The 25379-nt window shown below is 45.5% G+C and overlaps 1 protein-coding gene across 2 annotated transcripts in view; it reads right to left on the reverse strand.

The window, feature by feature from the left end:
- LOC120994465 (interferon-induced GTP-binding protein Mx2-like) overlaps window positions 1–23972 on the reverse strand; it is a 100740-nt gene extending 76768 nt beyond the window's left edge. Inside the window, exon 1 of one of the 2 annotated variants that reach the window (XM_040423060.1) lies at window positions 23900–23972. In XM_040423060.1, the coding sequence (XP_040278994.1) occupies window positions 23900–23969 (70 nt within the window). In that variant the 5' untranslated portion in view covers window positions 23970–23972. Of the gene's footprint in view, window positions 1–23799; window positions 23822–23899 lie in introns of those variants that run through there. The other variant, XM_040423061.1, reaches the window with a different exon arrangement.
- Window positions 23973–25379: the final 1407 nt, after the last annotated feature.

Consider the following 25379-nt stretch of genomic DNA (forward strand, 5'->3'; position numbering starts at 1 on the left):
AGGGGGTAAGGACATCGAAAGACAGAAAAGACTAGCACCAATGAGGAATGGTAATTTCCCTTGCCTTTCCTGTTGCAACTGTGGTGGCATCATGAAAGGCGACGGTTTTACACATCCCTATAGTGGTAAACGGTTCAAAATCAAGGGTCACTATACATGTAAGTCCACAGATGTGGTTTACATGATACAGTGCCCATGTAGCTTGATCTATGTGGGGGAGACTACGATGGAATTGAGGGAAAGAATTAATAAACATAAAAGTACAATAAGAACAGGTGCACTCGACAAACCGGTTGCCAAACACTTCATTGATTGCAAACATTCTATCAATCAATTGAGATTTCGGGCTATTGATAGCGTGGGATATTTGAGAAGGGGTGGGGACAGGAAGGGAATCCTGAGGAAAAAGGAACTTAAATGGATCCATACCCTTAGGTCCCTTCAACCCTTTGGTTTGAATCTAGAGTTCAATGTCTCATCCATCGATTGATGTGTGTCATTGTTTTGTCCTCTTAGTATAGGGACATTATGATTTTAACCTATATGTAGCGCATCCACCGGGGGATGGTCCCCAAATTTATATGTCAAAGTGCTATGATGATGATCCATATGTGAAGTATACATGGGATACACTGTTTGTATTGCTATCTGTACTTGCTATGATATGTTTTTGCCCTATACCTGTTATGATCATGAATATGTACAGTCCGGCTTGATGTCCCTCTGTAATCGGGCTATTATCTGTGTTGTCTATATGTTGCACAAACCAGTTCATTTTGGATACGGATAGCACATATTTACTCCACAGTAAGCAGCGTGGATCGTGGCGTCTTCGTTGTCATGGCGCCGGTACCTGCGCGATGTTGTTACTGGCTGCGTACCTCATGTGACCCACGCCATCGACGCACGGATGTGCGCTCTTGGGTGAGTGTTACGAGGTTGACGCGCAGTCTGTGACGTCAGTGAGGCCCTCTGGCAGCTCATTGGCTAGAGACACGTGCGCCTCCGGGCGCCATGGCGACGTATGATACTTTCGGGTTTTAGATGGGTTGAGACGCGACTGCGCATTACAGATAAGGGAACGCCGAGGAGAACTACACGAGTTCGTTGGACATGTCGTTAGCTGTGAGTTAAAGTATGAACATGTGTATCCTATTGTGTAGTGATCTGCACTAATGATGTAACGGGGTGTGTATTTTATATGAGGGGGGTATATATATGCCTATCAGATTTTGTGTCATTAGGCTTGACAAAGACTGTTACACAGTCGAAACGTTCGTTGCCATCTGTGTCTGGAGGTACGATTAAAGTATTTTTGATATTGCGGAATGCTGCCGAAGCCATCTTCTTTTCTACACGTATACGATTTGGCCTGATGGATCAAGGGCCTACGGTTAGGCTGCTGCATTGACATAGACGCATTATCCTGAGACCGCACAGTGCTGCTTCTACACTACTATTTGTCTCTACATTTGATCCGAGAGGCGTGCACTGGGGAGTTGGACGCAGTGGTGATACACATCATGGAGGGTCCCCCAGGTCCAAGTAAGAATATGGATACCTCGCCAAGACACATGTATGTATATACTGATGAGGACATACAGCGACTTATCAATGTAGATGGATGTGATGTGACATTTTTAAGCTCCCCCTCTGTTGATATCCTGAAACGTAAAGTAGAGCAGGACCTCAAGAGATTGAATACTATGGAATTACATTTGATTACCTTAAGGGAATATTACAAGCAACAGAGGATACCTAGGGGACTTAGATCTAATCTTCGCCCCAATTTATTCCCGACGAATGGTGATTTTTGTAAAGCCTTTGAAGCTATCAACAATCAATATTCTTTTGAATTAATGTTATTAAACATAGACTTTTTGCAGAAAGAGGTTGACAACCTGAGGAAAACCACAGCCGAGTTGGAAGTCCAGATCCAGGACCTCATGAGTGCTGAGGATTTTACAGTATACAAAGACAAGACCACACAACATATTGCACGACATAAGTTGGAAGTGGAACACGTCAAGAGAGATAAGTGGCATAGAGACTTAGATGATTACCAGTCTGGCAAAATATACAACTGGCAGTCATCTCAGCCACAAAGGTTTAATAGGCGTAGACGGGGTAAACGCTTTGATCAAGGCAGATTTGGCTTCAGCACTGGGGAATCTGATTCCGCTGACGAATCAGGTGCGTCTAATTTTTTAGGCCCAAGCAGAAAAAGAGGGGAGGGCGATATAGAAGGGGTGGTAGGAAACACCACCGATCCAACAAGAACCCTTCCCCCAATATCGATAGAGGCCCCCACCCATATCCAGGGGAGAGTAACGAGACGCGGACAGCGGAAATGATGAACCTGGTCGTGAACATCTCTTCCTTCCAGCTTGACAAAGCACAAATTAGTGTGCTAAGCCGTGGCCTAACATTCTGCCCTACAACATCAAGGGACTGGTTCGAGTTTGAGCTCGACTTACAAAAGTTCTTTAGACGCTTGAGACTGAAGGCTTTTTTTTCAGTTAGAAATATTGATGTACCTATTAGTCAACTTGATGTTTCCACTGATACCTTAATGTGCAAAAACTTCGATTTACGCAATAAAAGTCACTTTACTCCACCGCAAAACAACCATGTGATTGAAACCTACATCAGCTTTGTCAGGAAACGGATCGAGCAATTGAGGGTGGAGGGAACCCACCAGTTCAAACACAACCTATCTCAAGATGAGAGGCGGGCTGTTCTTGAGCTGGAACACAACAAGCAATTGACGATCAAGCCAGCTGACAAGGGGGGCGCCGTGGTCGTGATGGACACCTGTAAATATATTGATGAGATCAAAAGACAGGTAGGAGATATTAATGTCTATGAGATGTTGGGCAAGGATCCGAGGTGGGACATAGCAGATATCATAGGGGTGTTATTGGATGAGGCTCTTAGTCAAGGAGTCATTGACGATGAACTAAACAGCTTTCTGCGGGTGAGCCATCCGATCACCCCTGTGATATATGTATTACCAAAGATCCACAAGAGTCTTGTGGATCCCCCTGGCCGACCTATAGTGTCGGGCAGGGGTTCCATCTTTAATCCTGTATCCATCTTTTTGGACAAAGTGTTGCGGATCCACGCGACCACGGCTCCCTCCTATATCAGTGATACTGGCCATTTCTTGACAAAGCTGAATTCACTTGATTTGCCGGCGGAGTTTTTGCTTGTGAGTTTTGATGTTGTATCCCTGTATACATCCATTGATCACTCTTATGGTCTAAATGTCGTCGATGTGGCCCTGGCCGGCACAGGGCTCTCTCCTGGGGCGCGCCGGCTGATCCTCGCCCTCCTGGAGGTGGTCCTGAGGAGGAATTATTTTCTCTTCGGGGACACCTTCTACCAGCAAAAGCGGGGTGTGGCGATGGGGTCCAATGTGGCCCCCACCTACGCAAACATCTTCATGGCGGAGGTGGAGGATCGGCTGGTGTATCACTCCACATTTTTTGAGAGAGTCCTGTGCTGGTGGCGCTACATCGACGACATTTTCTTGATTTGGACGGGGACTGTGCCTGAGTTGGATGAGTTCCATGCGCACCTGAACTCTGGGGTCCGGGACCTGCAGTTCACCGTGATGCATTCTGCCCGTGAGCTGCAGTTCCTTGACGTCCGAGTTCAGGTGCTCAATGGAAGGATCTGTACTGATCTCTTCCAAAAACCTACAGACAAGAACACCTTGTTAATGTATGACAGTAGTCACCCTCAGAATATGGTAAGCTCCCTTCCGTGGAGTCAATTACTTAGAGTACGTCGCATCGTATCAGATGACACCCTCTTTGAATTCAGAGTTGATGAGATGTGCGATAAGTTTAGTAAGAGAGGTTATCCCACCAAATTGATTAACCGTACCAAGCATAGGATTACATCTATGGAACGTTGTTCCACTTTGGTAAAGAAACCACAGAAACATGAGACCCCCCGAATTCCATTTGTATCCATCTTTGGGAGTGATAGCGGCAATATAGCCACCATCCTACGTCAGGAATGGCAGATCCTGCAGAAAGGATTGCCTACAGTCACTGAATTTTCAGTTCCCCCAATGATGGCATACAAACGGAGCCCCAACCTACGGGATAGATTGGTGAAAGCGGATATAGGGGGTAAGGACATCGAAAGACAGAAAAGACTAGCACCAATGAGGAATGGTAATTTCCCTTGCCTTTCCTGTTGCAACTGTGGTGGCATCATGAAAGGCGACGGTTTTACACATCCCTATAGTGGTAAACGGTTCAAAATCAAGGGTCACTATACATGTAAGTCCACAGATGTGGTTTACATGATACAGTGCCCATGTAGCTTGATCTATGTGGGGGAGACTACGATGGAATTGAGGGAAAGAATTAATAAACATAAAAGTACAATAAGAACAGGTGCACTCGACAAACCGGTTGCCAAACACTTCATTGATTGCAAACATTCTATCAATCAATTGAGATTTCGGGCTATTGATAGCGTGGGATATTTGAGAAGGGGTGGGGACAGGAAGGGAATCCTGAGGAAAAAGGAACTTAAATGGATCCATACCCTTAGGTCCCTTCAACCCTTTGGTTTGAATCTAGAGTTCAATGTCTCATCCATCGATTGATGTGTGTCATTGTTTTGTCCTCTTAGTATAGGGACATTATGATTTTAACCTATATGTAGCGCATCCACCGGGGGATGGTCCCCAAATTTATATGTCAAAGTGCTATGATGATGATCCATATGTGAAGTATACATGGGATACACTGTTTGTATTGCTATCTGTACTTGCTATGATATGTTTTTGCCCTATACCTGTTATGATCATGAATATGTACAGTCCGGCTTGATGTCCCTCTGTAATCGGGCTATTATCTGTGTTGTCTATATGTTGCACAAACCAGTTCATTTTGGATACGGATAGCACATATTTACTCCACAGTAAGCAGCGTGGATCGTGGCGTCTTCGTTGTCATGGCGCCGGTACCTGCGCGATGTTGTTACTGGCTGCGTACCTCATGTGACCCACGCCATCGACGCACGGATGTGCGCTCTTGGGTGAGTGTTACGAGGTTGACGCGCAGTCTGTGACGTCAGTGAGGCCCTCTGGCAGCTCATTGGCTAGAGACACGTGCGCCTCCGGGCGCCATGGCGACGTATGATACTTTCGGGTTTTAGATGGGTTGAGACGCGACTGCGCATTACAGATAAGGGAACGCCGAGGAGAACTACACGAGTTCGTTGGACATGTCGTTAGCTGTGAGTTAAAGTATGAACATGTGTATCCTATTGTGTAGTGATCTGCACTAATGATGTAACGGGGTGTGTATTTTATATGAGGGGGGTATATATATGCCTATCAGATTTTGTGTCATTAGGCTTGACAAAGACTGTTACACAGTCGAAACGTTCGTTGCCATCTGTGTCTGGAGGTACGATTAAAGTATTTTTGATATTGCGGAATGCTGCCGAAGCCATCTTCTTTTCTACACGTATACGATTTGGCCTGATGGATCAAGGGCCTACGGTTAGGCTGCTGCATTGACATAGACGCATTATCCTGAGACCGCACAGTGCTGCTTCTACACTACTATTTGTCTCATTAGCACAAGTGTCTGAGAGCAACTTTCCGAGTGCCAGGACACAAATGGACAGTTAGTGCGCAGAATTGTCCTTATCCATTACACAAGGTCATAGTGGAAAAACCTAAACCTATTTAGAAGAGTATCCTGCAAATGATGTGGTAGAAGTGTTTGCCTGCCGCAAGGGGAACGCCCTTATTGTGGATAACTCAAAATATCAAGTAAGCAAATATCATATTTCTACTCCTAAGGGACAGTAATATTATATTTAACTATGTACTTTAATGTATTTTCTATGTGCTTTTACATGCAATGTTTCCCCTGTGTCATGCATAGCAGGCCTATTAGGGTGTAGTTAGGCATCCTAGACACTAGAGGGAGATAGGGAGCCCCTAGTATAAATGTTCAGGCCCAGACAGGGAGGAGTTATATCATAGTCAGGAGTCTGTGGAGACAGAAGTGAGAAGGCACCAGCCAGAGATATGCTGAGGGCCTCCTCCTGACATGCAGCTGGATAGTCCAGGCTGCTAGCTACTACCAGGAGGCTAGTAAAGGACTCTAGCCTGCCTATAGATAAAGTGAGCCTCAGTTAGCTCAGAAGATTACCCCAAGAGAAGAGATCTACCTCCTGGGAGCAACCTGCAGCCACCTTCAGACCCAGCATAGGAACAGTACAACCAGCTCAGAGAAGTAAGCTGATGGGCAGAGGTACTTTAATATAAAGCAAGGGTCAATACTGGAGGAAGATTTATATACCAAGGATTAAAGCCAGCATTTAGGCATCTGGGCCTTGGGATCCAGCCAGCTAGAATAGCTGAAGGGGATAGTGCAGCATAGTTCTGCTAAGCATTAACTGTTTACCCTCCATTATTGAAAGTAAACCTGCTGTGGCATTTGTGATACAAGGTACTGTACAATTATCAACTGTAAACTGTCTGTACAAAGTTGGACTGTTTTCCAAAGTAAAGCAACGTTTGGTTCACTATACAACTTGTGTACCTCAATTACTGCTACTAGAAAACCGGTGTGCCACCATTACAGGCACTGGCGTCACAATCCTTAAAGGGACCTTGCCTCAGGCACTCAAAACACCTGCAACATCCAGGGCACCTCATCCACCATCAGGCCTGGTCCCTACATACAGAGTGTGCCCCAGAGGAACTTTGTGTCTACCTCTCCTTCACTGCCGCATGCCTGCCCAGGGTCCTCCAAAAAGTGAGTAACCCTCGATTGCCCATAACCGTGACCTCACTGTCGCAATACCCTGCAGGTCTGGCGTGCTGCACCCCCACACAATATGATGCCCCATAAGTGCCTCACATAATTTATGATACCCTCATAAGTGCCCACACAAAGTATAATGACCCTAAAAGTGCCCCACAGTATTATGCCCCCATAAGTGCCCCACACAGAGTATGATGCCCTCCTAAGTGCCTTTACAGAGCATGATGCTCCCCTAAGTACCCCAACAAAGTATGATGCCCCCTCCCCCTAACTGCACCCACAGAGCATTTTGCCCTTCTAAATTCCCCGACACAATATGGTGACCCCCCCACACAGTATGATGTCCCCATAAGTTCCCCCCACAGTATTATGCCCCTTAACCCCTTAAGGACACAGCCTTTTTACACCTTAGGACCAGGCCATTTTTTGAAAATCTGACCAGAGTCCCTTTAAGTGCTGATAACTTTAAAACGGTTTGACTTATCCAGGCCGTTCTGAGATTGTTTTTTCGTCACATATTGTACTTCATGACACTGGTAAAATGGAGTCAAAAAAAAAATTTTTTTTGCACCAAAAAATACCTAATTTAACAAAAATTTGAAAAAAATTAGCAAATTTCAAAGTTTCAGTTTCTCTACTTCTGTAATACATAGTAATACCCCCAAAAATTGTGATGACTTTACATTCCCCATATGTCTACTTCATGTTTGAATTGTTTTGGGAATGATATTTTATTTTTTGGGGATGTTATAAGGCTTAGAAGTTTAGAAGCAAATCTTGAAATTTTTCCGAAATTTACAAAAACTCAATTTCTAGGGACCAGTTCAGGTCTCAAGTCACTTTGCGAGGCTTACATTATAGAAACCACCCAAAAATGACCCCATCTAAGAAACTACACCCCTCAAGGTATTCAAAACTGATTTTGCATACGTTGTTAACCCTTTAGGTGTTGCACAAGAGTTATTGGCAAATAGGGAGGAAATTTGAGAATTTCATTTTTTTGTCTAATTTTTCATTTTAACCCATTTTTTCCACTAACAAACCAAGGGTTAACAGCCAAACAAGACTGTATCTTTATTGCCCTGACTCTGCCATTTACAGAAACACCCAATATGTGGCCGTAAACTACTGTACGGCCACACAGCGGGGCGTAGAGTGAAAGGTGCGCCGTTTGGTTTTTGGAAGGCTGATTTTTATGGACTGGTTTATTTACACCATGTCCCATTTGAAGCCCCCTGATGCACCCCTAGAGGAGAAACTCCCTAAAAGTGACCCCATCTAAGAAACTACACCCCTCAAGGTATTCAAAACTGATTTTACATACGTCGTTAACCCTTTAGGTGTTGCACAAGAGTTATTGGCAAATGGCGATGAAATTTGAGAATTTCATTTTTTTGCCTAATTTTCCATTTTAACCCATTTTTTCCACTAACAAAGCAAGGGTTAACAGCCAAACAAGACTGTATCTTTATTGCCCTGACTCTGCTGTTTACAGAAACACCCCATATGTGGCCGTAAACTACTGTACGGGCACACAGCGGGGCGTAGAGTGAAAGGTGCGCCGTTTGGTTTTTGGAGGGCTGATTTTGCTGGACTGTTTTTTTGGCACCATGTCCCATTTGAAGCCCCCCTGATGCACCCCTAGATTATAAACTCCATAAAAGTGACCCCATCTAAGAAACTACACCCCTCAAGGTATTCAAAACTGATTTTACAAACTTTGTTAACCCTTTAGGTGTTGCACAAGATTTAATGGAAAATAGAGATACAATTTCAAAATTTCACTTTTTTGGCAGATTTTCCATTTTAATATTTTTTTTCCAGTTACAAAGCAAGGGTTAACAGCCAAACAAAACTCATTATTTATGGCCCTAATTCTGTAGTTTACAGAAACACCCCATATGTGGTCGTAAACAGCTGTACGGGCACATGGCAGGGCGCAGAAGGAAAGGAACACCATATGGTTTTTGGAAGGCATATTTTGCTGGACTGGTTTTTTTGACACCATGTCCCATTTGAAGCCCCCCTGATGCACCCCTAGAGTAGAAACTCCAAAAAAGTGACCCCATTTTAGAAACTACGGGATAGGGTGGCAGTTTTGTTGGTACTAGTTTAGGGTACATATGATTTTTGGTTGCTCTATATTACACTTTTTGTGCGGCAAGGTAACAAGAAATAGCTTTTTTGGCACCGTTTTTTTTTTGTTATTTACAACATTCATCTGACAGGTTAGATCATGTGGTAATTTTATAGAGCAGGTTGTCACGGACGCGGAGATACCTAATATGTATACAATTTTTTTTATTTATGTAAGTTTTACACAATGATTTCATTTTTAAAACCAAAAAAATGTTTTAGTGTCTCCATAGTCTAAGAGCCATAGTTTTTTCAGTTTTTGGGCGATTATCTTAAGTAGGGTCTCATTTTTTGCGGGATGAGATGACGGTTTGATTGGCATCTATTTTGGGGTGCATATGACTTTTTGATTGCTTGCTATTACACTTTTTGTGACGTAAGATGACAAAAAATGGCTTTTTTTACACCGTTTTTATTTTTATTTTTTTACGGTGGTCATCTGAGGGGTTAGATCATGTGATATTTTTATAGAGCCGGGCGATACGGACGCGGCGATACCTAATATGTATACTTTTTTTTTATTTATGTAAGTTTTACACAATGATTTCATTTTTGAAACAAAAAAAATCATGTTTTAGTGTTTCCATAGTCTAAGAGCCATAGTTTTTTCAGTTTTTGGGCGATTATCTTGGGTAGGGTATGATTTTTGCGGGATGAGATGACGGTTTGATTGTTACAATTTTGGCGTACATGCGACTTTTTTGATCACTTTTATTACCTTTTTTGGGAAGTAAGGTGGGCAAAATTTCAATTTCATCATAGTTTTTTATTTTTTATTTTTATGGTGTTCACCGTTCGGGTAAAGTAACATGACCGTTTTATAGATCAGGTCGTTACGGACGCGGCGATACCAAACATGTGTAGGGAATTTTATTTTTTTCATTTTTTATCAGTGATAAATGTGTTTTTTGATTTTTACTTTTTTTTCACTTTTATTCACTTTTTTTTGACCCAGACCCACTTGGTTCTTGAAGATCCAGTGGGTCTGATGTCTGAATAATACAGTACAGTACAATATATATTGTTCTGTACTGTATTTTACTTACACTGAACAGATCTATGCCATTCAGCACAGATCTGTTCAGCACCATGGACAGCAGGACGCCTGAGAGGCGTCCTGTTGCCATGGGAACCTTCCCCGTCTGCTCAGTACTGCTCAGAACTTCGCAGACGGGGAAGGGTAAGGAGGGGATCTCTCGGGGGGCTCTCTGGGGGCTCTCTCCCTCCCCATCGGGGGGCTGCAAAGGCACAGCAGCCCCCCGATGGGAGAGGGAGGGAGCTCCCTGCGCTGTTAACCTTTTCCATACAGCGGTCCGTACGGACCGCTGTATGGAAAGGGTTAAACGGCTGACATCGCATCGCAGATGTCAGCCGTTTATACCAGGGTGCCAGCAATGTGCTGGCACCCTGGTATACCCACTAGACACCAACGATTATACAAGGGGAGGCGGGCGGGGGATCGCGATCCCGCCTGCCGCACCGCCCGCCTCCCGCACCGCCCACACCGCCCGCAACCCTCCCCCTGCACCTCCCGCCACCATAAAAATCATTCGGGGGTGCAGGGGGGGGTAAATAAAACTTTTTTTTGGGCATATAAAGTTTCTGATCCCTGCGGTCAGGGACTGCGGGGACCAGAAACTTCAGAAATCGCAGCAAACCGCAGGTCTGAATTGACCTGCGGTTTGCCGCGATCGCCGACATGGGGGGGTCACGGGACCCCCCCGCGCATTTAGCCTAGGTGCCTGCTCAATGATTTGAGCAGGCACCGGGTTCCGATCACTGCCAGCCGCACGGCAGTGATCGAAAATACACAGGGCGTACATGTACGCCCTGTGTCCTTAAGTACCAGGGCACAAGGGCGTACCTGTACGCCCTATGTCCTTAAGAGGTTAAATGTGTGCTGTTCCTTTCATATTGAATTTCTGCACTGTATTATTTCTTGTTTTACCTATGTTGTTTTAATCTATTGTTCTCTGCTGCCATCTGCTGGCCGGAATTTGTATGCTGCACGCTTCGTTCGTTGTCTATAAAGTTTTCTCTGGGCGTGGTTTTAGCAGCCTTGGGCCTGGTCACTTCCTGTAGCCTTTTTCAGTGCTGCATCCTTTGTGGCTGGAGACACACACCTCGGCTTGTGAAGGCATCAGTTTTTGACCAGCAGTTGCCTCAGCAGTTAGCCTCAGAAAAGACATCCACATCACAGCATCTACTGCATTCCTGTATTGTATCACTGTATGTCACTGCTCTGGATCAAATAAACCCCCGTTTGATTGCATCCTCATGTCTACGTCTGGATCCATCTAACCTGAGCATCTGCCGGTCCGGTCTGCTCCACTGCTTGGATACGAAGGTAGGACAGTCACAAAGTCATTATCAGTTACACCTTCAATCGCCTTCATGTGGGGACAGAACAGTCAAAAACTGCCTTAAAGCCTTATACCCCAGTAAATACCCGTCTGAATGTCCAATGCCGGCTACAGGTTCCCTCAGAGCCCAGTGCCACACTCAGGAACCTCCCCTGCAACAGGCCCACTCCCAGCAAATCTGCCCAGCAACAGTGCACGTCCCATAAGCCTAAGGGGAAGCACGGCGTGTCCGCAGTAGATATACTCTCGCCTGGAAGTCCTCCACTACTCGCCAAGCCACTTTCTACATCCGATGTTAACCCTTGCTCGCATGATATAAGAACTGTTCACGCACGCGGGGCCTCCCTTAAACCAAAACCCCGCAATTCACTAAAAGGACTTTGGGAAACTCATCGGGGTGCCTCATCTGAGCTGCACTGCAATTTTCAGCCCCCAATTCAAAAGTTCGATTTCTTAACCACCTCAGGACCGCCGTACGCAGGATTGCGTCTTTGCGGCGGCCCTGCTCTTCTGGGTGGACGCGCCGGTGCGTCCTCTCGCGAGACGCGAGATTTCCTGTGAACGCGCGCACACAGGCGCGCGCGCTCACAGGAACGGAAGGTAAGAGAGTTGATCTCCAGCCTGCCAGCGGCGATCGTTCGCTGGCAGGCTGGAGATGTGTTTTTTTTAACCCCTAACAGGTATATTAGACGCTGTTTTGATAACAGCGTCTAATATACCTGCTACCTGGTCCTCTGGTGGTCCCCTTTGTTTGGATCGACCACCAGAGGACACAGGTAGCTCAGTAAAGTCCCACCAAGCACCACTACACTACACTACACTACACCCCCCCCGTCACTTATTAACCCCTTATGAACCCCTGATCACCCCATATAGACTCCCTGATCACCCCCCTGTCATTGATTACACCCCTGTCATTGATCAACCCCCTGTAAAGCTCCATTCAGATGTCCACATGATTTTTACGGATCCACTGATGGATGGATCGGATCTGCAAAACGCATACGGGCGTCTGAATGAAGCCTTACAGGGGCGTGATCAATGACTGTGGTGATCACCCCATATAGACTCCCTGATCACCCCCCTGTCATTGATTACCCCCCTGTCATTGATTACCCCCCTGTAAAGCTCCATTCAGATGTCCGCATGATTTTTACGGATGCACTGATAGATGGATCGGATCCGCAAAACGCATCCGGACGTCTGAATGAAGCCTTACAGGGGCGTGATCAATGACTGTGGTGATCACCCCATATAGACTCCCTGATCACCCCCCTGTCATTGATTACACCCCTGTCATTGATCACCCCCCTGTAAAGCTCCATTCAGATGTCCGCATGATTTTTACGGATGCACTGATAGATGGATCGGATCCGCAAAACGCATCCGGACGTCTGAATGAAGCCTTACAGGGGCGTGATCAATGACTGTGGTGATCACCCCATATAGACTCCCTGATCACCCCCCTGTCATTGATTACCCCCCTGTAAAGCTCCATTCAGATGTCCGCATGATTTTTACGGATGCACTGATAGATGGATCGGATCCGCAAAATGCATCCGGACGTCTGAATGAAGCCTTACAGGGGCATGATCAATGACTGTGGTTATCACCCCATATAGACTCCCTGATCACCCCCCTGTCATTGATCACCCCCCTGTAAAGCTCCATTCAGATGTCCGCATGATTTTTACGGATGCACTGATAGATGGATCGGATCCGCAAAACGCATCCGGACGTCTGAATGAAGCCTTACAGGGGCGTGATCAATGACTGTGGTGATCACCCCATATAGACTCCCTGATCACCCCCCTGTCATTGATTACACCCCTGTCATTGATCACCCCCCTGTAAAGCTCCATTCAGATGTCCGCATGATTTTTACGGATGCACTGATAGATGGATCGGATCCGCAAAACGCATCCGGACGTCTGAATGAAGCCTTACAGGGGCGTGATCAATGACTGTGGTGATCACCCCATATAGACTCCCTGATCACCCCCCTGTCATTGATCACCCCCCTGTAAAGCTCCATTCAGATGTCCGCATGATTTTTACGGATGCACTGATAGATGGATCGGATCCGCAAAACGCATCCGGACGTCTGAATGAAGCCTTACAGGGGCGTGATCAATGACTGTGGTGATCACCCCATATAGACTCCCTGATCACCCCCCTGTCATTGATTACACCCCTGTCATTGATCACCCCCCTGTAAAGCTCCATTCAGACGTCCGCATGATTTTTACGGATCCACTGATAGATGGATCGGATCCGCAAAACGCATCCGGACGTCTGAATGAAGCCTTACAGGGGCATGATCAATGACTGTGGTGATCACCCCATATAGACTCCCTGATCACCCCCCTGTCATTGATTACCCCCCTGTAAAGCTCCATTCAGATGTCCGCATGATTTTTACGGATGCACTGATAGATGGATCGGATCCGCAAAACGCATACGGACGTCTGAATGAAGCCTTACAGGGGCATGATCAATGACTGTGGTTATCACCCCATATAGACTCCCTGATCACCCCCCTGTCATTGATCAACCCCCTGTCATTGATCACCCCCCCCTGTCATTGATCACCCCCCTGTCATTGATCACCCCTCTGTAAGGCTCCATTCAGACATTTTTTTGGCCCAAGTTAGCGGAATTTTTATTTATTTTTCTTACAAAGTCTCATATTCCACTAACTTGTGTCAAAAAATAAAATCTCACATGAACTCACCATACCCCTCACGGAATCCAAATGCGTAAAATTTTTTAGACATGTATATTCCAGACTTCTTCTCACGCTTTAGGGCCCCTAGAATGCCAGGGCAGTATAAATACGCCACATGTGACCCCATTTCGGAAAGAAGACACCCCCAGGTATTCCGTGAGGGGCATATTGAGTCCATGAAAGATTGAAATTTTTGTCCCAAGTTAGCGGAACGGGAGACTTTGTGAGAAAAAAATAAAAAATATCAATTTCCGCTAACTTGTGCCAAAAAAAAAAAATTTCTATGAACTCGCCATGCCCCTCATTGAATACCTTGGGGTGTCTTCTTTCCAAAATGGGGTCACATGTGGGGTATTTATACTGCCCTGGCATTCTAGGGGCCCCAAAGCGTGAGAAGAAGTCTGGTATCCAAATGTCTAAAAATGCCCTCATAAAATGAATGTGGGCCCCTTTGCGCATCTAGGCTGCAAAAAAGTGTCACACATGTGGTATCGCCGTACTCAGGAGAAGTTGGGGAATGTGTTTTGGGGTGTCATTTTACATATACCCATGCTGGGTGAGAGAAATATCTTGGTCAAATGCCAACTTTGTATAAAAAAATGGGAAAAGTTGTCTTTTGCCAAGATATTTCTCTCACCCAGCAAGGGTATATGTAAAATGACACCCCAAAACACATTCCCCAACTTCTCCTGAATACGGCGATACCACATGTGTGACACTTTTTTGCAGCCTAGGTGGGCAAAGGGGCCCATATTCCAAAGAGCACCTTTAGGATTTCACAGGTCATTTACCTACTTACCACACATTAGGGCCCCTGGAAAATGCCAGGGCAGTATAACTACCCCACAAGTGACCCCATTTTGGAAAGAAGACACCCCAAGGTATTCCGTGAGGGGCATGGCGAGTTCCTAGAATTTTTTATTTTTTGTCACAAGTTAGTGGAAAATGCTGATTTTTTTTTTATTTTTTTTTTTCATACAAAGTCTCATATTCCACTAACTTGTGACAAAAAATAAAAACTTCCATGAACTCACTATGCCCATCAGCGAATACCTTGGGGTCTCTTCTTTCCAAAATGGGGTCACTTGTGGGGTAGTTATACTGCCCTGGCATTCTAGGGGCCCAAATGTGTGGTAAGGAGTTTGAAATCAAATTCTGTAAAAAATGACCTGTGAAATCCGAAAGGTGCTCTTTGGAATATGGGCCCCTTTGCCCACCTAGGCTGAAAAAAAGTGTCACACATCTGGTATCTCCGTACTCAGGAGAAGTTGGGGAATGTGTTTTGGGGTGTCATTTTACATATACCCATGCTGGGTGAGAGAAATATCTTGGTCAAATGCCAACTTTGTATAAAAAAATGGGAAAAGTTGTCTTTTGCCAAGATATTTCTCTCACCCAGCAAGGGTATATGTAAAATGACACCCCAAAACACATTCCCCAACTTCTCCTGAATACGGCGATACCACATGTGTGACACTTTTTTGCAGCCTAGGTGGGCAAAGGGGCCCATATTCCAAAGAGCACCTTTAGGATTTCACAGGTCATTTACCTACCTAACACACATTAGGGCCCCTGGAAAATGCCAGGGCAGTATAACTACCACACAAGTGACCCCATTTTGGAAAGAAGACACCCCAAGGTATTCCGTGAGGGGCATGGCGAGTTCCTAGAATTTTTTATTTTTTGTCACAAGTTAGTGGAAAATGCTGATTTTTTTTTTTTTTTTTTTTTTTTTATACAAAGTCTCATATTCCACTAACTTGTGACAAAAAATAAAAACTTCCATGAACTCACTATGCCCATCAGCGAATACCTTGGGGTCTCTTCTTTCCAAAATGGGGTCACTTGTGGGGTAGTTATACTGCCCTGGCATTCTAGGGGCCCAAATGTGTGGTAAGGAGTTTGAAATCAAATTCTGTAAAAAATGACAAGTGAAATCCGAAAGGTGCTCTTTGGAATATGGGCCCCTTTGCCCACCTAGGCTGCAAAAAAGTGTCACACATCTGGTATCTCCGTACTCAGGAGAAGGTGGGGAATGTGTTTTGGGGTGTCATTTTATATATACCCATGCTGGGTGAGAGAAATATCTTGGCAAACGACAACTTTTCCCATTTTTTTATACAAAGTTGGCATTTGACCAAGATATTTATCTCACCCAGCATGGGTATATGTAAAAAGACACCCCAAAACACATTCCTCAACTTCTCCTGAGTACGGGGATACCAGATGTGTGACACTTTTTTGCAGCCTAGGTGGGCAAAGGGGCCCATATTCCAAAGAGCACCTTTCGGATTTCACTTGTCATTTTTTACTGAATTTGATTTCAAACTCCTTACCACACATTTGGGCCCCTAGAATGCCAGGGCAGTATAACTACCCCACAAGTGACCCCATTTTGGAAAGAAGAGACCCCAAGGTATTCGCTGATGGGCATAGTGAGTTCATAGAACTTTTTATTTTTTGTCACAAGTTAGTGGAATATGAGACTTTGTAAGAAAAAAAAAAAAAAAAAAAAAAATCATCATTTTCCGCTAACTTGTGACAAAAAATAAAAAGTTCTATGAACTCACTATGCCCATCAGCGAATACCTTAGGGTGTGTACTTTCAGAAATGGGGTCATTTGTGGGGTGTTTGTACTGTCTGGGCATTGTAGAACCTCAGGAAACATGACAGGTGCTCAGAAAGTCAGAGCTGCTGCAAAAAGCGGAAATTCACATTTTTGTACCATAGTTTGTAAACGCTATAACTTTTACCCAAACCATTTTTTTTCTACCCAAACATTTTTTTTTTTATCAAAGACATGTAGAACTATAAATTTAGAGCAAAATTTCTATATGGATGTCGTTTTTTTTGCAAAATTTTACAACTGAAAGTGAAAAATGTCATTTTTTTGCAAAAAAATCGTTAAATTTCGATTAATAACAAAAAAAGTAAAAATGTCAGCAGCAATGAAATACCACCAAATGAAAGCTCTATTAGTGAGAAGAAAAGGAGGTAAAATTCATTTGGGTGGTAAGTTGCATGACCGAGCAATAAATGGTGAAAGTAGTGTAGGTCAGAAGTGTAAAAAGTGGCCTGGTCTTTCAGGGTGTTTAAGCACTGGGGGCTGAGGTGGTTAAAGAGACAGCGCACCTTAAATCAAAATGGCCGAAAAGGACCTCGTACAGTTCCCCAGTGATGAAACAAAGCAAATGCTACCTGATACTGATCATTATGAAGAGCTGGAGGTAGAACCCACACTTCCAGCAGACCAAGTCACGCGACCAACGCGCTCTCTCAAACCAACTATAAAGATCACAGAAAATTATCACACCAGGAAAGATGAGCTATGTGACAACCTGGAAGAGCTATGGGAACGAGTTTCCTCCCTCATATCAGGATTTAAGTCCTCCTCAGGCGATGCCACCAGTTTACAAGTTGCCGTCGGGCGGCTGAACGCAGCCCATGAAAGATACAAGAGACTGTCCACAAGGTATATAACCTTTCTAAAAGACTCTAATATTGAAGAAGCCCCGTCAGAATTGTGCAAGGCAGAATCAATAGACAGACAAAGAGACGCCATGGTGCTGGATGCTAAAGATAAAGTGGAACTCCGTATCTCTCATTTGCAAGAAACTAGATCACACAGATCGCATTCATCCAAACATTCCTCGCGGTCCTACAGATCATCATGCTCTAGAAGCTCCACCCTGATTGACAGATTACTAGAGGCCCGCATAAATGCAGAGCAATCCAAAGTGAGGCGTTCCTTCACCGAAAAAGAAGTCCTTGCGAGGGCTGAAGCAGAAGCCAAGAGGGCAGAAGCGGAGGCAGAAGCCAAGAGGGCAGAAGCGGAGGCAGAAGCCAAGAGGGCAGAAGCGGAGGCAGAAGCCAAGAGGGCAGAAGCGGAGGCAAAAGCTAAGAGGGCAGAAGCAGAAGCGGAGGCAAAAGCCAAGAGGGCAGAAGCAGAAGCAGAGGCTCGAATAAAGATCCTTGAATCAGAGAGGGAAGAGGAAATCGCATTAGCAAGAGTAAGACTACTTGAGCAAGCATTGAGCCAAGGCCCTGATTCAGTCTGCTTACCACCAGAGGAGATAGACGATCCAGCTGATCGCACCAGCGACTACGTACTGAAACAGTTACCTGCACCACCCCCAGTGTGCAGTACTGTCCAAGCCAACAACACTGAAACCTCCAAGTCAGCTCTACCTGCAGTGCCAGTGACACCCACAGCACCTGAGCAATCCAATAACAGTCGCCCAGACGCACCCTCTCAAGGACAGTTATTACAGCAAGATGGCTACCAGGTGTTTCCTGGCCTACCTCCACAGCTCAAGCAGCAGTCATCAGAATCTACAGAGGCTAGACCACAGCTCAACCCTGCAGCAACATCATTCTACCCGGAAGCATCTCACCCTTTCACGCCACGCAGCCTATACGCCCCAGGGGCATCACAAGTTGTCATGGCAACAAGCAGTGAGAAATCAGATATGTCTGAGTTTGCCAGGTTTATGGTGAGCAGAGAGCTAATTAACACCAGTCTCTCAAAATTTGATGACCGTGTGGAGAGCTATAGAGCCTGGAAGGCAACCTTCATAGCCGCCATCGCCAACCTCAACCTAACTGCAGAGCAGGAGCTCGACCTCTTGATCAACTGGCTGGGCCCAGGCTCCACAAATCGCATCAAGAGCCTTAGAACTGTCTATGTGGGACAAGCAGAAGCAGGTCTCGCTGCAGCCTGGCAGAGACTCGAACGCACCTTTGGCAGCGCAGAAGCAATAGAGAAGGCACTATTCAGGAGACTGCAGAACGTCCCCAAGATCAGTCTCAAGGATGTCCATAAGCTTCAGGATTTAAGTGATTTGCTCATGGAACTGGAGCTTGCCAAAAGAGACCCTCGTCTGTCCGGGCTGTGCTACCTGGATACAGCCCATGGGGTGAACCCAATTGTCGTGAAGTTACCATACAGCCTGCAAGAGAAGTGGGCGGCATCAGTCTCAAGGTACAAAAGAGTGCATGACGTCACTTTTCCCCCATTTATTCATTTCTGCAGATTCATCGATGAACAGTCCCAGATGAGGAATGACCCCAGCCTCGACTTCCTGGAGTTCAATACTACAGCCTCAGTGACACCATCATCAAGGTATGAAAGTATTGTACATAAACACAGAGACTTTAAGAGCAGCGTGAATGTTAGAAAGACTAACCTACCATCATCTGCAGTACCCACTGGTAGACAGTACACTACCTCATCAGGAGACAAGGCCTTCAATCGTGAATGTCCCATTCATAAAAAACCACACTCACTGAACAAATGCAGAGGATTTAGATCCAAAACAATACAGGAGCGCAGGAAAGTCCTGACCGAGCTTGGGGTATGTTTCAAGTGCTGCGCTTCATTGGAGCACATGGCTAAGGACTGCAAATCCATTATCAAGTGTGAGGAGTGTCATAGTGATAGACATGCCTCAGCTATGCACCCAACTCCACTCACAAGGGATTCACCTGCTGCCGTCACCACCAGTCCTGCTCCAAGTCATGGCGGGGAGCCCCAGAACCACGCTAACACAGCCACTGCTGTTTCCTGCTCATGCTTGGACGTATGTGGGGAGGGCCAGAGTGAGAAATGTTGTGCCCGCATATGCCTAATCAAGGTCTACCCGGAGGGGCTACCAGAAAAGGCAGTAAAAATGTATGCCATCATTGACGACCAAAGCAACCGCTCCCTAGCAGGACCTAAATTCTTTGAAGCCTTTGGAATAAAGGGACCGTCAGAACCCTACATCTTAAACACCTGCTCGGGTCGCATAGAGACTAGCGGCAGGAGGGCACAAGGATTCATCGCTTGTTCCGTCAGTGGAAATACAGAAATACCTCTACCGACGCTGATCGAATGCGATCAAATACCCAACCATAGGGATGAAATTCCTACCCCGGAAGCTGCATTTCACCATCCACACCTAAGGCACCTAGCCAACGTTATCCCACCTATGGACAACAACGCCGAGATTCTACTCCTGCTTGGCAGAGACAATCTAAGGGTACACAAGGTGCGTCAACAGTGTAATGGTCCCGACTATGCACCATATGCCCAGAGACTGGACTTGGGATGGGTAGTCATAGGAAATGTATGCTTGGATCAACCAAAAATCCGCTCATTCAAAACGTATGTGCGTGGAGATGGACGCACGACTTGCATTAAGCCTTGCCCTCATCACTATGAGGTGAAAGAGAAGCCTCCAGACCTCATACAACCACCTGACGACATTCCTCCCTTTGCTGACAACTTGGGAAGATTAGTCTTTCACACAAGCAAGGACGATGATAAAGTAGCTTTGTCAGTAGAGGACAGAGAATTTATCAAGATAATGGACAATGAGTTCCTTAAAGACGAAACCAATCACTGGGTTTCTCCATTACCCTTCCGAGCTACCAGGGTGAGACTCCCGAACAATAGGGAACAAGCTCTGTCTAGATTTAACTCTCTTCAGCGTACCATGAACAGTAAGCCTGAGATGAGAGAACACATCGTTGCCTTTATCGACAAAATATTCCGCAACAACCATGCAGAACCAGCTCCTTCCTTAGGGAAGAACGACGAGTGCTGGTACTTGCCTTCATTTGGAGTGTATCACCCACGGAAACCTAATCAAATTAGGGTTGTTTTCGACTCAAGTGCCAAACATCAAGGTGTATCTCTTAATGATGTCCTTCTCACAGGTCCTAATCTGACGAATAACCTAGTTGGAGTGCTGATGAGGTTCAGAAAAGAGCTCGTTGCCATCACCGCTGACATTGAACAGATGTTCCACTGTTTCGTAGTCAGAGAGGACCACCGGAATTTCCTCAGGTTTCTGTGGTACAAGAATAACGACACCAACGCAGAGATGGCAGAATATCGAATGAGGGTACACGTATTTGGAAACAGCCCTTCACCTGCCGTGGCAACTTACGGCCTTCGGCGAACTGCATTAGAGGGAGAATCCAAGTACGGTAAAGACGCCAGAGACTTTGTAGAAAAGGACTTCTATGTAGACGATGGACTCAAATCACTACCGACTGAAGAAGCGGCTATCGATCTGCTCAAAAGGACTCAAAGTATGTTGTACCAAGCTAAACTTAGACTACACAAAATTGCTTCAAACAGCCTGGCCGTTATGAGGGCCTTCGAATCAGGCGATCATGCACCAGGATTCAAGGACATTAACTTGGGACTGGACAGTCCACCTGTGCAGAGGAGCTTGGGCCTCAGATGGGATCTCTCAGCCGACTCCTTCGGTTTTCAGATAAGTTGTGCAGACAAGCCATTCACAAAACGAGGCGTCCTATCAGTAGTAAACAGCCTATTTGATCCGCTGGGATTTGTAGCGCCCATTACCATACAAGGTAAATCTCTACTGAGACAGTTTTCTGAAACAGTCAAGGATTGGGATACCCCACTTCCCTCCGAGAAAGAGCAAAAATGGGAAGCCTGGAAGCGATCTTTGTGTGCCTTGGATGAGATCCACATCCCGAGATGCTATATTAAAACTTCACTTTCCTCTAGCATAAAGAAAGAACTCCACGTGTTCTCGGACGCCTCCACGGAGGCCATCGCAGCGGTTGCCTATCTGAAAGTGACAGAACCTAACAACCAAAACCACGTTGGATTCGTCTTTGGTAAGGCTAAGTTAGCCCCCAAGCCCGCTCATACTATTCCCAGACTGGAACTTTGTGGGACTGTGTTGGCAGTTGAGATTGCGGATTTCATACAACAAGAACTGGGTGTCGACATAGCTGAAGTCCAGTATTACACCGACAGTAAGGTCGTTTTAGGTTACATCCACAATCGGACCAAGCGATTCTATGTGTACGTTAGTAACCGCATAGAGAGAATCAGGAGGTCCTCCAAACCTGAACAATGGCACTACGTACCATCCGAACTTAATCCAGCAGATCACGCCACTAGGCCTATGTCTATAGGTTCCTTTACTAACTCTACTTGGCTTACAGGTCCAGAGTTTCTGCTTGGAGAGGCAGACAAATGTGTACAGGAAGTTTTCAGCATCCAGGATCCGGATAATGATCCAGAAATCCGCACTGAAGTTAGTGCATTAGTCACTGGAACAAAGCAAACCGCCAGCTTCAGTTGTCAGCGCTTTGAACGTTTCTCCAGTTGGATGAGACCCATCGAGAACGTCCCTGATGGGTGAACAGGACTGTATCAAGTTTCGCAGATCTTCTCCATTCCAAGTTGGAAAATAGGACTAATCCATGTTTGCATTCTAACATGTTTTCTTTTACAGGTTGTTTATATTTTATGGACATTCGTCATAGTGAAATCCCCAAAGTGAATTTCAGACGGGGAGTGTGCTGTTCCTTTCATATTGAATTTCTGCACTGTATTATTTCTTGTTTTACCTATGTTGTTTTAATCTATTGTTCTCTGCTGCCATCTGCTGGCCGGAATTTGTATGCTGCACGCTTCGTTCGTTGTCTATAAAGTTTTCTCTGGGCGTGGTTTTAGCAGCCTTGGGCCTGGTCACTTCCTGTAGCCTTTTTCAGTGCTGCATTCCTTTGTGACTAGAGACACACACCTCGGCTTGTGAAGGCATCAGTTTTTGACCAGCAGTTGCCTCAGCAGTTAGCCTCAGAAAAGACATCCACATCACAGCATCTACTGCATTCCTGTATTGTATCACTGTATGTCACTGCTCTGGATCAAATAAACCCCCGTTTGATTGCATCCTCATGTCTACGTCTGGATCCATCTAACCTGAGCATCTGCCGGTCCGGTCTGCTCCACTGCTTGGATACGAAGGTAGGCCAGTCACAAAGTCATTATCAGTTACACCTTCAATCGCCTTCATGTGGGGACAGAACAAAATGCACATACACAGTATGATGCCCTTTAAGTGCCCCACATACAGTATGATGCCCCAAAAAATGCCACCCCACAGTAAGATGCCCTCATAAGAGCTCCCCACAGTATGATGCCCCTAAAGTGCTCCAAGTACAACATGATGCCCCTATAAGTGCCCGCCCCACAGTATATTGGCCTCATAAGTGCTCCCCACAGTATGATGTGCCTCCACACAGTATGATGCTCTTATAAGCGCCCCACACAGTACGATTAATGCCGTAAGGGCCCCACACAATATGATGCTTCCCTAAGGGCACCCACACAGTGTGATGCACCCTTAATGCCCCCATACAGTATGATGATTCCATAAGTTACACCCACACAGTGAGATGCCCCCTAAGTGCCAAAATAGAGAATGAAACCTTCATAAGTGTCCAACACAGAGTAGGATGCTCCCTCAAAGGGATCCTGCCACCATGAAAATGCAGTGTAAGCTACAGGCAGCCTGTCATAGAGCAGGAGGAGCTGAGCAGACTTATATATCAGTAAAACCAGTAATTTATCCATTTAAAGTCTTGCTCATTCTGGGCTGTGAAGTCCAGGAGGCGGTCCTGTCAGTGATTGACAGCTGTCTCTGCATGCACAGTCATAGATGGAAGGCTGTCAATCATTGATAGGACCGCCTCCTGGACTTCACAGCCCAAAACAAGTAAGAATTTAAATGAATACATTTCAGGTTTTACTGAATCTTTTCCCACAAAACTATATATCAGTCTGCTCATCTCCTCCTGCTCGAGGACAGGCTGCCCGCAGATTGCACTGCATTTTCATTGCGACAGGTTCCCTTTAATACCTCCAAAGTGAATGCTCACCGAGCCCACATTTCCCACAATCGGTGTGGTCTGCTCCGGTCTTCGAAGCTCATTAGCTCAGGCACTTACATGAGATCTAACAGACAGTGGCAGGCTGATTTTAGGATAGCAGTGGCCCCTTTATCTACTGGGCCCCTGTACAAATGGTAATCCCGCTGCAGGCACTTACCTGTGTGGAGAGCTTGGTGTCTTCCTGGAGACTGACTGTGTATTGAATGTGTTTCTATACGCCTCTCCATCTGAAGAGATTCATTTCCAGAGAAATGAAACTGAAACTTACTGAGCACTTCTTAACCTCTTCACTGCCATATCTGGGTCCTGGCTATATTGACGTATTCACACCTTGGGTACAGTTGTCAACATCTGAAATCTGTTTTCTAGGGACACTTTGTAGAGGCATGCTTTATCGGCATGTGGCTTCTTATGTTTGCCATTAAGGCTGGGTTCACATCACGTTTTTCCCATCCGTTTAACGTATACGTTAAACAGATGCCTCAGACTGACGTATACGTAAAAAAAAAAAGGCATAAAACGTGATGTGAACCCACCCTCAGGGCTCATGCACACAAATGTATTTTCTTTCCGTGTCCGTTATGTTTCCTTTTTTGAGGACCGTATGCGGATCTATTCATTTTAATGGAGAAGTTACTCCATGTGCATTCCGTTTCCGTATGTCCGTATTTCCGTTCCGCAAAAAAAATAGAACATGTCCTATTATTGTCTGCATCACGGACAAGGATAGTACTGTTCCGTTCCGCAAAATACAGAATGCATACGGACGTCATCCGTATTTTTTGCGGATCCATGTTTGCGGACCGCAAAATACATACTGTCATGTGCATGAGGCCTTAGGGTGGGCAATTTTGCTAAACAAAACCCCTAAACCCCCTCTACATTACTTTCTATTTAAGGATGATTATCAATTTTTCTCAATTATTTTTTATTTAGTTTTTTTTTTGTGATAACTTTTATTTGTAGTTTTTAGGGACACCATTTTGGCATAATATAACCAGTGATATCCCGAACTATTCGCGGGCGAACAGTTCCCGGCGAACATCGCTTGTTCGCGTTCGCCGCGGCGGGCGAACATATGCAATGTTCGGTCCGCCCCCTATACATCATCATTGAGCAAACTTTGACCTGTACCTCACAGTCAGCAGACACATTCCAGCCAATCAGCAGCAGACCCTCCCTCCCAGACCCTCCCACCGCCTATCAAAAAGCAAGGACAGCATCCATCTTAGATTCATTCTGAAGCTGCAGTGTCACAAATTTGGCTAAGTTGTAATCGCAATGCGATTAAAACGGGTTATATTAATCGCATTGCGAATTCAACTAAGAGCTGGGTTCCTAATGGTTGTATTGCTAGAATATAACGAAGATTGAGAATATAGTGCTATATTCGTTATATTCGTAAATTCTAGCAATACAACCATTAGGAACTCAGATCTAGGTTGTAATCGCAATGCGATTAATACAGGTTATATTAATCGCATTGCGAATTCAACTTACCACACTCTGCGTCAACTACGCAATTTTCCATGGGAGTTTTGCCATGGATCCCCCTCCGGCATGCCACAGTCCAGGTGTTAGTCCCCTTGAAACAACTTTTCCATCACTATTGTGGCCAGAAAGAGTCCCTGTGGGTT

This window comes from Bufo bufo, chromosome 3 (assembly GCF_905171765.1).
Source record: "Bufo bufo chromosome 3, aBufBuf1.1, whole genome shotgun sequence".
Lineage (NCBI taxonomy): Eukaryota > Metazoa > Chordata > Amphibia > Anura > Bufonidae > Bufo > Bufo bufo.